General features: G+C 50.5%; 1 protein-coding gene across 8 annotated transcripts in view; it reads right to left on the bottom strand.

Moving 5' to 3' along the window:
• LOC126577445 (obscurin) overlaps positions 1–12,500 on the bottom strand; it is a 58,075-nt gene that overhangs the window by 16,343 nt on the left and 29,232 nt on the right. For 4 of the 8 annotated variants that reach the window (XM_050239070.1, XM_050239077.1, XM_050239069.1 and 1 more), the window contains exons 9-13: positions 8,007–8,099; positions 5,892–6,021; positions 2,167–5,787; positions 878–1,954; positions 4–138 (exon numbers count right to left, since the gene is read on the bottom strand). In XM_050239070.1, the coding sequence (XP_050095027.1) occupies positions 4–138; positions 878–1,954; positions 2,167–5,787; positions 5,892–6,021; positions 8,007–8,099 (5,056 nt within the window). Of the gene's footprint in view, positions 1–3; positions 139–877; positions 1,955–2,166; positions 5,788–5,891; positions 6,022–8,006; positions 8,100–8,232; positions 8,253–11,332; positions 11,671–12,500 lie in introns of those variants that run through there. The other 4 variants (XM_050239074.1, XM_050239072.1, XM_050239073.1 and 1 more) reach the window with 4 other exon arrangements.

Here is a 12,500-nt window from a genome sequence, read left to right as displayed (position 1 = left end):
TACGCTCAACATTGAGACCACGGATTGGTTTGACGAAGCGCGGCCGAATGTTGGTCGGCACACGGATTTTCTTCGTATTCGTCGACGACATCTTGGTTTCGTGCCTTGTCTCGATCGCCGCGAGCTCTCGCTCTTGCACTGTTTTGGGGTTGTGTCGATGAGGGGAGAGAGGGGGTTTTTTTTCGTTGAGGGTGTGATTTGTGTTGTGGATTTACGGTTGGATACGGATAATCATTGGAAAGCGCCACAGGCCATTAGTACATTCATTATGTTTTTTGTTTGTTTTATAGGTAGCGTGTTTTGTTGTGACAGTATACCACCGATTGTGCCGAGTGATAGTAGTGGAAAAAAAGAATAGAAATTGATAAAGAGAGAAGCAATAGATTAGAACGGATTCTGGTTGCAATCCAATTTCGACATAAAAAAACAGTCAAAAGAGAGAGAAAGAGAGAGGGAGACAAGAGCGAGCATCTATCATCATCAATGAGTGCTTGCCGTGAGGATGAAAATGATCGTTCTGTTAGTAGAATTAGTATTAAAAATTAAGAATATGTTTATCAGAAATAGAAATAGAGGATAACTAGAGAAGATAGAGAGCAACAGCTCCAGCCAACCATTAGTGACAACGAGGACAGAATTTGCTACAGAAACGAAACGCGAAACAAAGATCAACATCACATCAGATCAGCACAAACACCACCACCGGACTGGATTGGTGAGCAAATTTAGGGTGTTTTCGAAGTTGAGCCACTAAGGTGTATCGCATTCTACATCGACGTGCAGCTTATGGGATGCAGAGGAAGAAGAAGATACCACATTGAATCACATCGACACAGACAGCGAGCGAGTGAGCGAGAACGAGAGCGAGAAGATGTACCTTCGGTGTGACTTCTGCGGGACGATGAGTAGCGCAATGAGCCGTACCGCGACTGCGTACCACCGTACTGTTCATCCATTCTAAGTTCCCGCTCGATGAGTACGACGTTCGGATCGGACGTACAAACCTTCGCACCGGTCACCGGATCCTCGACCGTGTACTGATACTCGTACGCTGGCTCACGGGGCCGCTTGTCTTCCTCCTGCTCCGGGATCACGATACTATCGAACTCGCCCTGTTCCGCCTTGATGATGGTGTCCTCCGCGTACAGCACGGTCTCGTCCGCCTTCTTGTAGATGTGCTTGATGCCCTTGAGCTTCCGCTGGGCGGCGGCAATCGAAAAGTCCGGATCGGGTTCGTTGATTTGCCCGTCGAAGAAAGCTTGCGTCTTGCGCTCGAGTTCGTCCGTGTTCACGATGAGCTTGCGCGTGATCTTTGGTGGTGGTGGTGGCGGTGGACGTTCCTTTTTGATAAACACTTCGATCGTCGCGTGGTACACGGGCGGTGGGGGCGGATCGAAGAACGTTGGCAACTGCAACGGTGGTGGTGTGGGACGCTTCCGATCGTCACGATCTTCGTCTCCACTGCCGTCTCCTGAACGGTCCCCGCCCGAGTTGCCTCCAGCACCGGGTGCCTGCTGCTCACCGTTATTGTCCCCTTCTTGCGGTGCGGAACCGTTATCGTTATCGGAACCTTCGCTAGATTGTTGTTGGTTATTACCGGTGCTGTTCTGATCACTTCCAGCGGATGTGGTGGCTTTAGTAATCTGCGGTACACGCGGTTCGGTGCTGTTTTCCAACACCGATTGCACCAGGTTTTTGGTGGCCTGAATTTGCTGCAAAAAGTCCGAAGCGGTCTCGCGGGTCTGTTGGAGGTCACGAACGCTGCGTTGCTCGAACTTGCGACGGATCTCCTGTTCCTCTAGCTCGCGGAACCGCTTTGCCTCGGCAAGGGCGGCCTTTTCTCGGGCGTAGATTTCTTCTATCTTACGGTTCAGAGCTTCCTCGCGTGACTTTTGCTCCACTATCGACTCGAGCGAAGCGTCAAACTCGGACACCGCCGCAGGTGTACTGTGACCTGTTGCGCGACGTGCGGTACCGGTAGCATAAGGGGGGGATGTAGGGAGTTCAATGGAAGATAATATAGTAGACCTGCTTGTGCTTACACATTTACGCATTTACTTGTATGGTGGATGGCAGTGTGAGTCGATGAGAGAAGCGCATAAAGCAGAAAGCGTAGCATATGGCGCAAAAAGGGGGGGGGGGGACGTGGAACAGCGAGACACTTACCTTTCTTGGTTGTAGTGATAGTCTCAACCTTTTTCGTCGCCTCCGCCCGCTTCTGGACACTCGTCTGTTCCGTCGTCTTCACCCTGTCCGTCTTCTTCTCGACGGACTTTGGCGGTTCCGTGGGCTTGGAAACGGGCTCCGGGGTCTTTACCTGTTCTAGCGGCTTCTTCGGTGGCTCGGATGGAGCTTTAACGGTTTCCACGCTTTCCGGAACCTTCTTAGGCTCGTCTACCTTCGGTGGGGTGGTCTTCTTAGGTGATGGTGCCTTCTTGGGAGAGGTCGGTCGCTTCGCGGGGGTCTCTGGGACCTTGGGTGGTTCAGATTTTGGAGCAACGGGTGCCTTCGGCTGTTCAGCTGGTTTTGCGGGCTCGGCAGCTTTCGGTGGTGTAGCAGGCTTTGGTTGCTCTGCTGGTTTAGTTGGTACGATAGTTTTTGCTTGTTCTGCTAGTTTTGCCGGTTCTGAAGCCTTTGCTGGTGCTTTCGGTTGCTCGGTTGGTTTGGCAGGCTCCGCAACCTTTGCAGTTGTAGCTGCAGGTTTCGGTTGCTCTGTAGCTTTAGCTGATACAGCAGGTTTCGGCTGCTCAATTGGCTTAGCAGGTTCAGCAACTTTCGTTGTTACAGCAGGCTTCGGCTGCTCGGCTGGTTTAGTTGGCACGGAAACCTTAGGTTGCTCGGCTGGCTTTGACGGTTCAGCAACCTTCGCAGGCGTAGTGACCTTTGGTTGTTCGGTTGGTTTGGGAGTTTCAGGAGCCTTCGCTTGAACAGCAGGCTTCGGCTGCTCAGTTGGCTTGGCAGGTTCAGCTGCTTTCGTTGGTGTAGCAGGTTTCGGCTGCTCAGCTTGCTTCGCTGGTTCAGCTACCTTGGTAGGGATAGCGGACTTCGGTTGCTCAGTTGATTTCGGCTGTTCGGTGGGCTTTGCAGGCTCCACAACCTTTGCAGGAACAGCAACCTTTGGTTGTTCGATTGGTTTAGGAATTTCAGCAGCCTTCGCTTGAACAGCAGGCTTCGGCTGCTCGACTGGTTTAGTTGGTACGGCAACTTTAGGTTGTTCGGCGGGCTTTGCAGGCGCAGCAACCTTTGGTTGTTCGATTGGTTTAGGAGTTTCAGCAGCCTTCGCTTGAACAGCAGGCTTCGGCTGTTCAGTTGGCTTCGTAGCCTCTGGTTTCGGAGCTTCTACCGGCTTTGAGACAGTCTTTGTTGCTTCAACGCCCTTGCTAGACTCAGTAGTCTTACTCTGTTCTGTCGCTGTGACTGTTTGCTTCACTGACTCAGTCACTACCGATGCCTCGACTGGCTTGGTAGCAACCAGTTTCTCTGCTTCGGTCTTTTTCGATTCTTGCGCTTTGGCCTTGAACGGTTCAACAGATTTCTTCGGTGACGGTGATTTGGGAGACTTTGGTCTCTTGGATTTCTTAGGCGAGTCAGGACCCTTCTCGTTCGTTGTCGATGGTTCCGGTATTTTGATCGGCTCTGGGATCTTCTTTTCAACCGCTTTTACTTTCTCCACTTTAACCTCTTGCGCTTGGGATGTTTTGGTTGTTTCCGCAAACTTTTTAGTTTCCGCGACCTTAACTTCCGTCGATTGTTTTTCTGTAGCAGTGACAGCCTTAGATTGTGCCTGCGACTGTGCCGATTCGACCTTATTGGTGACCGTTTGCGATACCTTTTCTTCCTTCTTCGTTGGTACGGGAAGCTTGGATTCGGTAGTAGCAGCTTTCACCGTTTCATCGACACTGTGAGACTGCTGACGGCGAAGCGCATACTTTGCCTCAATCTGAGCGATCTTAGATTGTCCTTCTTCCGATCCAGTTTGCTCCTGCTGCTGCTGCTGCTGCGTAGTCGATTGCTCTACCGCTGCGGATGTCACCGTTTTCACCTCTGCCGCCTTGATTTCTTGCAGCTGTTGCTGCTGGCGAGCTTTAAGAGCGGCGTATTTGGATTCAATCTGTTGAATCTTGGACAGCGACTCAGTGGAAGGTGATTCCGCCTGCGCTTCCGCTTTCTGCTCGACGCTGGTTTGCGTGAGTTCCGCTGTTTCCTTCACCAATTCCTTGGCGTGCTGAATGTGGGCCGTATATTTAGACTCAAGCTGTTGCAGCTTTGATAGTGGTTCTTCAGGCTTTTCACTGGCAGTGGCAGACACAACCGTTTGCTGTTGCTGACTGGAAGCTTGCTTCACTTCAATCTGCTGCACCGCCTTCACCGGTTCATCAGCCGACGGGCCACTGAGGGAGGACTTGCGCGCGGCGTACTTGGATTCGATTTGTTGAATCTTCGACACCGACTCACTGCTCTGGGCTACAACACTTTCCTGCTTCTGAGCCGCATATTTCGCTTCAATCTGCTGAACGGCGCTGGACTGCTGAGATTGCTGCTGCTGTTGCTGTGCACCGGAAGTGGTAGTAGTCACTTGCGTATGCTGCTCGTGTAGCAACTGTTCCTGTTTCTGCTTGAGTGCCGCAAACTTGGACTCTACAATCTGGAACTTGGCATCGACAACGTCCGATTTCTGTTCCAGCTGCTTCTGCTTCAGGGCAGCATACTTCGATTCGATTTGTTTGATCTTCGTTTGCTGATCGATGAGCTGCTGTTGTTGTTGCTGCTGAGAATGGTGGCTTTCGGTTGAAGCTTCCGTCGAGAAGGACAGCGATTCCAGCGACGATGTGGTGCTACTGGTGGTCGATGATTCAACGCGCACTTTGCTGCTCTTCGAAACACTCTCCAACTGTACCTCCTGTTGACGCTTGACTGCGGTCGAGGAGGAACGGTGCGTTGATTCCTGGTGCTGTTCCTGTTTCACCACCACTGATGACGACGATGAAGACGTCGACGAGGCGGAGGTCTGAGTTTGATGTTGCTGCACGACCTGGTGTGTGGTGGCCGATTGAACCACTGCCGCACTTTCCTGCTTCGTGTGGGTAAGATCGAGTTTCTTGGCCGACTTTTTCACCTCGAACGCAGCCAACCGCTCCTGGACCGAGGCCGATTTCTCTTCCGCTTCCGGTTCCGGCTCACCGGTGGCGATGGCAGCGGCAGCAGCAAGATCGGTCAGTTGCGCCGGTAGCTGCTGCTGCTGTTGCTGCTGCAGGTACTGAATCTTCTGGAGTGCCTGGTGCGACTCGTCACGGCTGGTCTTGTGCTTGAAGACGACGTAACTGTCCGCGATGTCGGACGGTTTGATGTTTTCGTCCGTCTTGTGCGCCTCGATGCGCTGCGGCAGCTTGATGATCGTGTCGTCGATGTTCGTCTGCGTCGGATCGATGCGCAGATCGTCACTGGTGTGCTCCTGCAGGGCGACCGCGTTGTTGGCGTACTCTTCGATCTCGTAGATCCAGCGTTGCTTCGCTTCCTCCGAGTACGCGATCAGATGGACCGTGTCACCCTTGTGGGCCTTCGGTTGCAGCTCGAACGCCCGTGAGTCGATCTCCTTCAGCTGACAGTCCGGCAGCCGCACGATGTCCTTGAGGATGAAGATCGATTTGTCGTTCGACAGGCGCTTCACTTTGGTGATGAGGATGCGCGACTTGAAGAGGAACAGGTAGCGCTCCTTGATCTTGTTCTCCTTATCCCGTACGCCAAAGTACTCGTGCGCTAGTACGCGGCCAAGCTTTTGCAGGTTGCCTGGTAGGAGGGAGGGGTACAAAACGGTGTGACACGCACACACGAGCGGGTACGAAACAGTGATTAGTTCAATGCCCAGGAAGCCCGCGTGCCGCGTTGCATACCTCTGAATCCTTCGATATTCTCGAGAAACTTGTTGTTCGCCGCTCGGCTCGGTACCGAGAGCATCAGCTCGAGCGCCTTCTGGATGTCGAGCACATTCTCACCGAGCGCGGTCGAGTACTTGAGCAGCTCCTGTTTGGTGCGAATCAGTGCGGGGCGAATTTACAAACAGTGTGGTGTGAGTACAGTTGTGGGAGTTTTTTTTCTTCTCTTGTTGTTGTTGTCGTTGTTGCTTTGGCTTTGGCTCAACAACAGGTGTCCGCACCTGCACCCCCGGGGCTCGTGTTTAAACATAGATGCGTGTGTAGAGAGTATGATGTTTATGGTGCCTCATGTCCATCCTTGCCCGCGTAGTTTGGCCACGTCTTTTTGCTCACTTTCTGCTGGTTAATCCCTCCGGATGCGGATGTCCGAATTTGCTTCCCTGCTTTCAGTGTATTGGTGCCGAAGGTGTTGCCGCTTTGGTGTTTCGTGCGATTTGGTTTTGTGATGCTAATGTGATCCAATCTCATGGAGGTGTGTTTTGCGCCCGGAATAGCCAAACAGTAGGTGTTTTGGGGGGGTTATGGTTTGCATGAAGCGCAGCGCGAAAGCGATCTATCTTTGTAGTCCAGTGTGGTGCAGATAGAGTTATTTGGAGCAGTTTTTTTTTTGGGTGGAATTCCAAAGGTAATCCGTCACTGCATTGTCGTCATGCGCTAGAGACAGCTGCAAAAACAAGTGCTTTTAACGGTCTAGGCCATTGTTTACGTATTACGTCAAGGTTCATAGATTACGCACCACTTCGAATGCGTTTTGTTTGCTCATGCGTCGCCCACTTGTTGAGGAAGGCGATATTGCGCCGGCATCTGCACGTTACTTTATGACGTAACTGTCACGGATGCTCTGTCCATCTAGTACCCATACCGTATGCTTTTTATTCTACTATCTATCTATCTATCTTGAGGGGCCTGAGAGGGCCATTGGCGTGGTTGGAATCCCTCCGCGCTTTACTTTCATAGGCCTCTCGAACAATTTATTGTTAAAAACATAGTTTACTCCGCAAATTATGAACCGATTATCATCAAAACTTGCACAATTGTTAATGATCACATTAAAAATCATGTGACAACATTTGGTTCCCCCATGACGAGGGAAAGAGGGATTTTTTTCCTTTTTATTTTACCAGCTACCTGGCGCCTCCATCATCGGGGGTTAAGGCAACGGAGCTACATCATTTCGTATCATACGGCTTCATAAAAATGGCTTTTCTTTGATTTATTGATATAATGCAACCAAATGACGATGTTTCGGTCCACAGTAAACCCACGACCGTCCAAAGACAGTACAAAGTCTGTCGGGAAAGCTAGCGAAGATATAGAAACGCGGTGTTCAACGAAGGTGCGATCGTACACCAAAATAAACATGAACTTGGCATAAGTTCGGAATCTAGGTAAAAAATAGGCAGGCCACAATTTATCTACGATCGCCCCTTCCACCGATCCAGTGGTCGGTTTGGAGGTTGAGTTTTTTTGCCGTAAAAATGTGAACCTATCAGCAAGGTTATTTTCTGTCCAAACAAGCTATTAATAGCAACGGCATACGCATATGAACTGCTCGTAGTTGTTTTCCTTGTTGCGTGAACCGCCACTACGATGAAGCCGCGAGCGACTGGCGTTTGCTCGGAAAAACAGATCGAAGGTAAATCGTGGAGCGGTCGTCCGTTGGCGCTAGTTAAGGGGTGGCCATCGGTAGCGTGCTCCAAAACAGATTCAACATTTAGCGTAGGAATGTAGGCCTGGCACTGGCATCCCTCCTATGCGCGATCATATGATGGCCGTGGACGTTTGCCTTTTTTCGCTTAACCTTGGCGCGTTGTGAAAGTGTTGTGTGCGTGCTAGTGTATTTGCTTGTGTGTCTGTGTTAGTGAAGAGCGTGTCAGCTCGGTTCTTCTGATTGATAGCGAGTGATTGATCGCTCGCTCGCTCGCTTGCTTGCTTGCTTGCTTGCTTGCTTCCTTTGGCGCCATTCTCGCACAGCTGTGGTTAGTTGCAGTCGAGTTAGATGGATGGTGGCGGATGGGTGGATGATGGTGTCACCGAACACTACGCCGTCGCCTAGCTGTCGCTGTCGCTTACCTTGAAGAGGAGCTTGTAGTCGTTGATGCGCTGGATCGGTAGTTTCAGATGCTCGATCAGGCTCTTATCGTCGTCGATTTTCGCCGAGAGCTCCTGCAGGATGCACGGGAAGGAGAGAGAGAAAAAAAACAGAGAACCGTTTCGCTTGCTTTAATAATCGCACACAGAGGCACTCGCACACAAACACACGATTTTTTCACGATAACACGTTTGCTTCTTTTCTCACAGAAAATATACTCTGCTCTGCCATTCAATCACTAACGATCGTGCGTCACGACGGTCACTTTCTTCCTTCTATTCCATTCCGATTCCGACTGCTCCCGAGAGCATCCGGTGTGTGTTTAGTGTACGGCGTTCGACGTCTAGAAATACATTTTGCTCCACCACGACCCGTGCCGCGAGATTGTCACTTGAATGGTTTATGTGCGGTGGCCTCAGTTGTGGCCCGGTTGCGTTCGTGTTTCGTTGGAACGATTTGGAGCAACCGAAAGATTGGGTGCCCGCATGCGGATGGACATTTTATAAATAGTTCGATTGATAAATGGATGAGTGAACAGTTGGACAGCCAATTGATCGAAGCGGAACAGTTGAGCTTCTCGTAATTAATGGAGGTTTTTGGAAAAGGAAGTTCCTTATCCATTTCGTGCAGTAAAGTTGATTAAATCAACTCCATTAAACTAAATTCTCTCAACTGACGTCTATCTGTGGCCAAATAAAGGCCAAGGGTACATTTATTAGCAATTACTGCAAACGCGTGCAATGGAGTTGGCAAAATGCCCCAGCAACGCTTTTTTTTTTAAATTAAAAAGATCTCCAATATACTACCATGAAGAGGACGCAAAAACAACATTCGTTCGTGACCATGATCGCTACGCTGGCGACGCATACACACGCCCACCGTTGGAAGAGACCGTCTCATCGGTTCACCTCATTCTCTGGCCCTGGTTTAGAAAGGGTGCGCAACGGATGGCCAGAGATGTAACACACCTCGAAGCTACTAGGTCAGTTAGTCACACAGATTTCCGAAACGACCGTTTTTTCGTTCCGTTCCAACCGCGCCGCAGCAGCACAGATTGCGTTAGTCACTTTGGGCCTTTTTGGCATTGGGCAACCTTGCTGTGGGCGGATCGCAGAGCATGGACGGCGAGACACACACAGAGTCGTGGCAAAAGGAGCAAAAAAATAGACAGACGGAGGGTGAAAAAATACACCATGAGGTAATTCTGGTGCGATTTTTGGTGGGTGGAGAATCTAGAACACCACGGCCGGTGATGCTGAGACCCCTCGCGCTCATCCTGGATGACCTTCCACACGCGCTCGCGCGAGGTGACCGGAGTCTGTTGGCCATGAAAAAGCTAGTGGCCGAAAAAAACCCACACCAAGAGACCTTGCAAATGTGGAACAGTGCTCTTTGCCGTGACGTTTGTTCGATGAAGGACCGCCATGGGCCGATCGTTCATCTGTGTCTTTTTGTTTCCATTTCTAAGCTAGCATATTATTAATTATATAATTATGATGTCTTCAAAAACATGTTTTAAAATACGGTTTGCAAAAAATCCGCCATGTCAAATAGTCGTGTAAAAAATCCACCAAGCAATGGAGGCGCCTGGCTGCGGACCGCGAGCAATCGTTTAGCTCCCTCTGGATAGGCCTGCCACCAACGACTGGCAATCAATATTTTTAGAATCTTCTACAGTTTCACCTCGCCACGAAAGCCGTGGAATCGATCTTGTTTGTTGATCCACGGTTTGCACAACATTTAATCATATTTAAAGCGGCGGGATTCGCACGAGGGGAAAGTTGCTTACGCGAAGAAGATGCTACTGCTGCTTCTACTGCTTCTCTTGTGCTACGAATACTGAAATTGATTTACGCATGTTCTCCGCCAGTGATTTAGAACATCGTCTGTGAACATTGGTTGCAATCCTCTCGAGTAGTACGAGTTAACGGCTGATGATGATCCCGGTAGACGCGGCGGTAACGTAGTTTGCTTCCCGTTCCGACCATGGCCCCGTGTTTTTGATGACCGCTTTCTGGGTTTTGGGTGCTGACACGGTCCGTGTGTTGGTTTCCTGTGGTTTGTTATAAATAAAATCCACCTCGCATGTACACCGCATGAACTGCGAATGTAATTAAACTTCTAACGTGCAAAGACCGTTCGGAAGAAAGCGTGCCCTTTGGTCAGGCCAAGTGTGCTATCAACCTGCCTAGTCCTAAACGTCATCGAGCGATTAAAGTGGCGAATCAAGAAGCATCCTGGAGCCGGTTCACTGGACTCTTTCGCTTTGATATACGAAGTGCTCCATGGCTTCGTTCTCTAGATCGCTCGCTCTCTGGAAGGTTCCACGAGTTCAAAGGGTCTCATTTTTGGACTCTTTTCGGTCATTTATTCTGCTCCTACCACAGTACGCCCTCGCCAGCCACGCAAACCAGTCCCGTGATGGGGTGAGATTAAATCATGTCCAGTTTTAGAAGCGCTCTAGCGCATCATTCCTCATCCACCCCTTGGGTTTGGTCGACGTCACCGTCGAGAGCCGTTGCCGACTGCTTTGGCTATCGCAGTCTGACAATTTTTCGCAATTTTCACTTTACATCAGCCAACGCAACAACCGGCGCGCAGAATCGGGATTACGGATTTTACGGATTTTTCGTTGTTCGCTGTTTCAAGCGCAAAACAATCACAGGACAGGTAGCGGCGGCGGCGGCGGCGGCGACGGTGGTGGCGTTGGCGGGCACAGTCAAAAATAAAACGAAGCCTTTCATCACTCGCAGGCATGGGTGGCGGTGGTCCGACTAACGCCAAAGGCAAATGGTTTTCGTAAAGGCGGATCCTCAAAAAAAAAAAACGGCGCCCCATTCCCGGTGAACCCGACCCAGAGGAAGGCCCCCCCCCCTTAGCACTGATATGAACGATTATGCAATACTTTGCGCGAGCGTGAGAAATGGGACACACAGAGGGCACACACCGAACGACACACGCGGACAAACACATGATGGTGCTTTTGGGAGAGATTTCGAATGCGATTTGATTGCTCATTTGAAGAAACCTTTTCGTTTTCTTCTTCTTTTTCTTCTTTTCACCAAACAAACACACTAGCGGACACACGATTTTCAAACATTCCTTCTCAATTCCTCCTCCGCGATCTTGAGCCAAACAGTGCAATTACACAGAGAGAGATAGAGAGAGAGAGAGAGAGAGAGAGAGAGAGAGAGATTCTAGTAGGTATTCTACACCATTTGGCATATTTATTCGAACGAACACACACAACACAGACACACAGCTTGCGGTTGAGCGAAGGGAGCCAGAAATTTTCGCTCGAACTTACCGCAATAGCGCGAAAAACGGTCACGGTCACTGCGAGCTAACGATCACAGGGCGCCGCAAGCGCGCGAGCGCATAAAGTTATGCAAACGAAAGACACACACAGACAGAGAGGGCACACAGAAGAACCGGCCACCAACAGATGGGCCCGGAGTAGCGAATTCCGGGAAAACTGAATCAATTCCGAAACGGTTTCGATTCCGGAACAGTGGCACACGCGATTTCGATTCGATTGGAGGACCGTTCGCGAAATGGGAACGTCTTCGTCGTCGTCGTCGGTTACCCCTTCGGAAGGGGTGGTTTATGGGCTGATCCGTCCGTCTTTCGATCCGTCCGTCCACGGGCAACTATAAAGTACGACTGAGAAGCCAGCCCGAGGCCGCCTCGTCGCGACCGTGAGCGAAAAATATAGATTCTAAAATTACGTCCGAAGAAACCGAAAAATTTCGTCGTTCACGCCGGGCGCTCCACGCTTCTCTTGGCCGCTGTGCGCTCCTTCCCTCGCATTCCCGCTTTCCGCTACACACGCGCAGGATGTGTAGGAAGTAGGAAGGTACCGGCCACGGGGGGTTGTTAGGGTGTGATCGGGGAAAATGACCGGCTGACCGATCGACTAACGTGCGGTTCGGGTTATACGAAGGAATGGGGGTAGGCCATTGGCCGGATTCCACCATTTCGTGCCGATGTTTATGTTAATTCGTTCGTCAAAGCGAAGAAAGAGCATCGAGAGATCGTACAGAACATGCGCGAGAAGCTGGCTGGATTGGGTTGGTGGCGATAAGAGAGCGCGTGTGTATTGGGGTGAAGATCGACAGCAGGATCAACACCACCGGTGGTGGTTGACACTGATAGACCTAGGTGACGCCAATGCTGACGCTAGCACGCCGACATGGCAGCTTGATGAGGATCAAACAGGTGATCTCCCGTTGCAGTGACTTTGAATAACTTGCCATCCGCTGACCTGGCCTGGCGCTGTCTTGCAATTTGTTTGCCTTCAGTCTGTAGCCCCTACGTTAATGAGTTTTCTTTCTCTTTGAACATTTTTTGTAGACTTTTCTGATAAATTTTACGAAAAAGGTAGTTTAACTGTTGGCAACAGACTACGTTGCGTTCTGATTTACCAAAATATCATTGCACGACTCGTTGAATCTCAAAAGCAAAATGGAAGACGA

This window comes from Anopheles aquasalis, chromosome 3 (assembly GCF_943734665.1).
Source record: "Anopheles aquasalis chromosome 3, idAnoAquaMG_Q_19, whole genome shotgun sequence".
Classification (NCBI taxonomy): domain Eukaryota; kingdom Metazoa; phylum Arthropoda; class Insecta; order Diptera; family Culicidae; genus Anopheles; species Anopheles aquasalis.
Note: the sequence above shows the minus strand (reverse complement) of the source record. Positions and strands in the feature narration are given on the sequence as shown.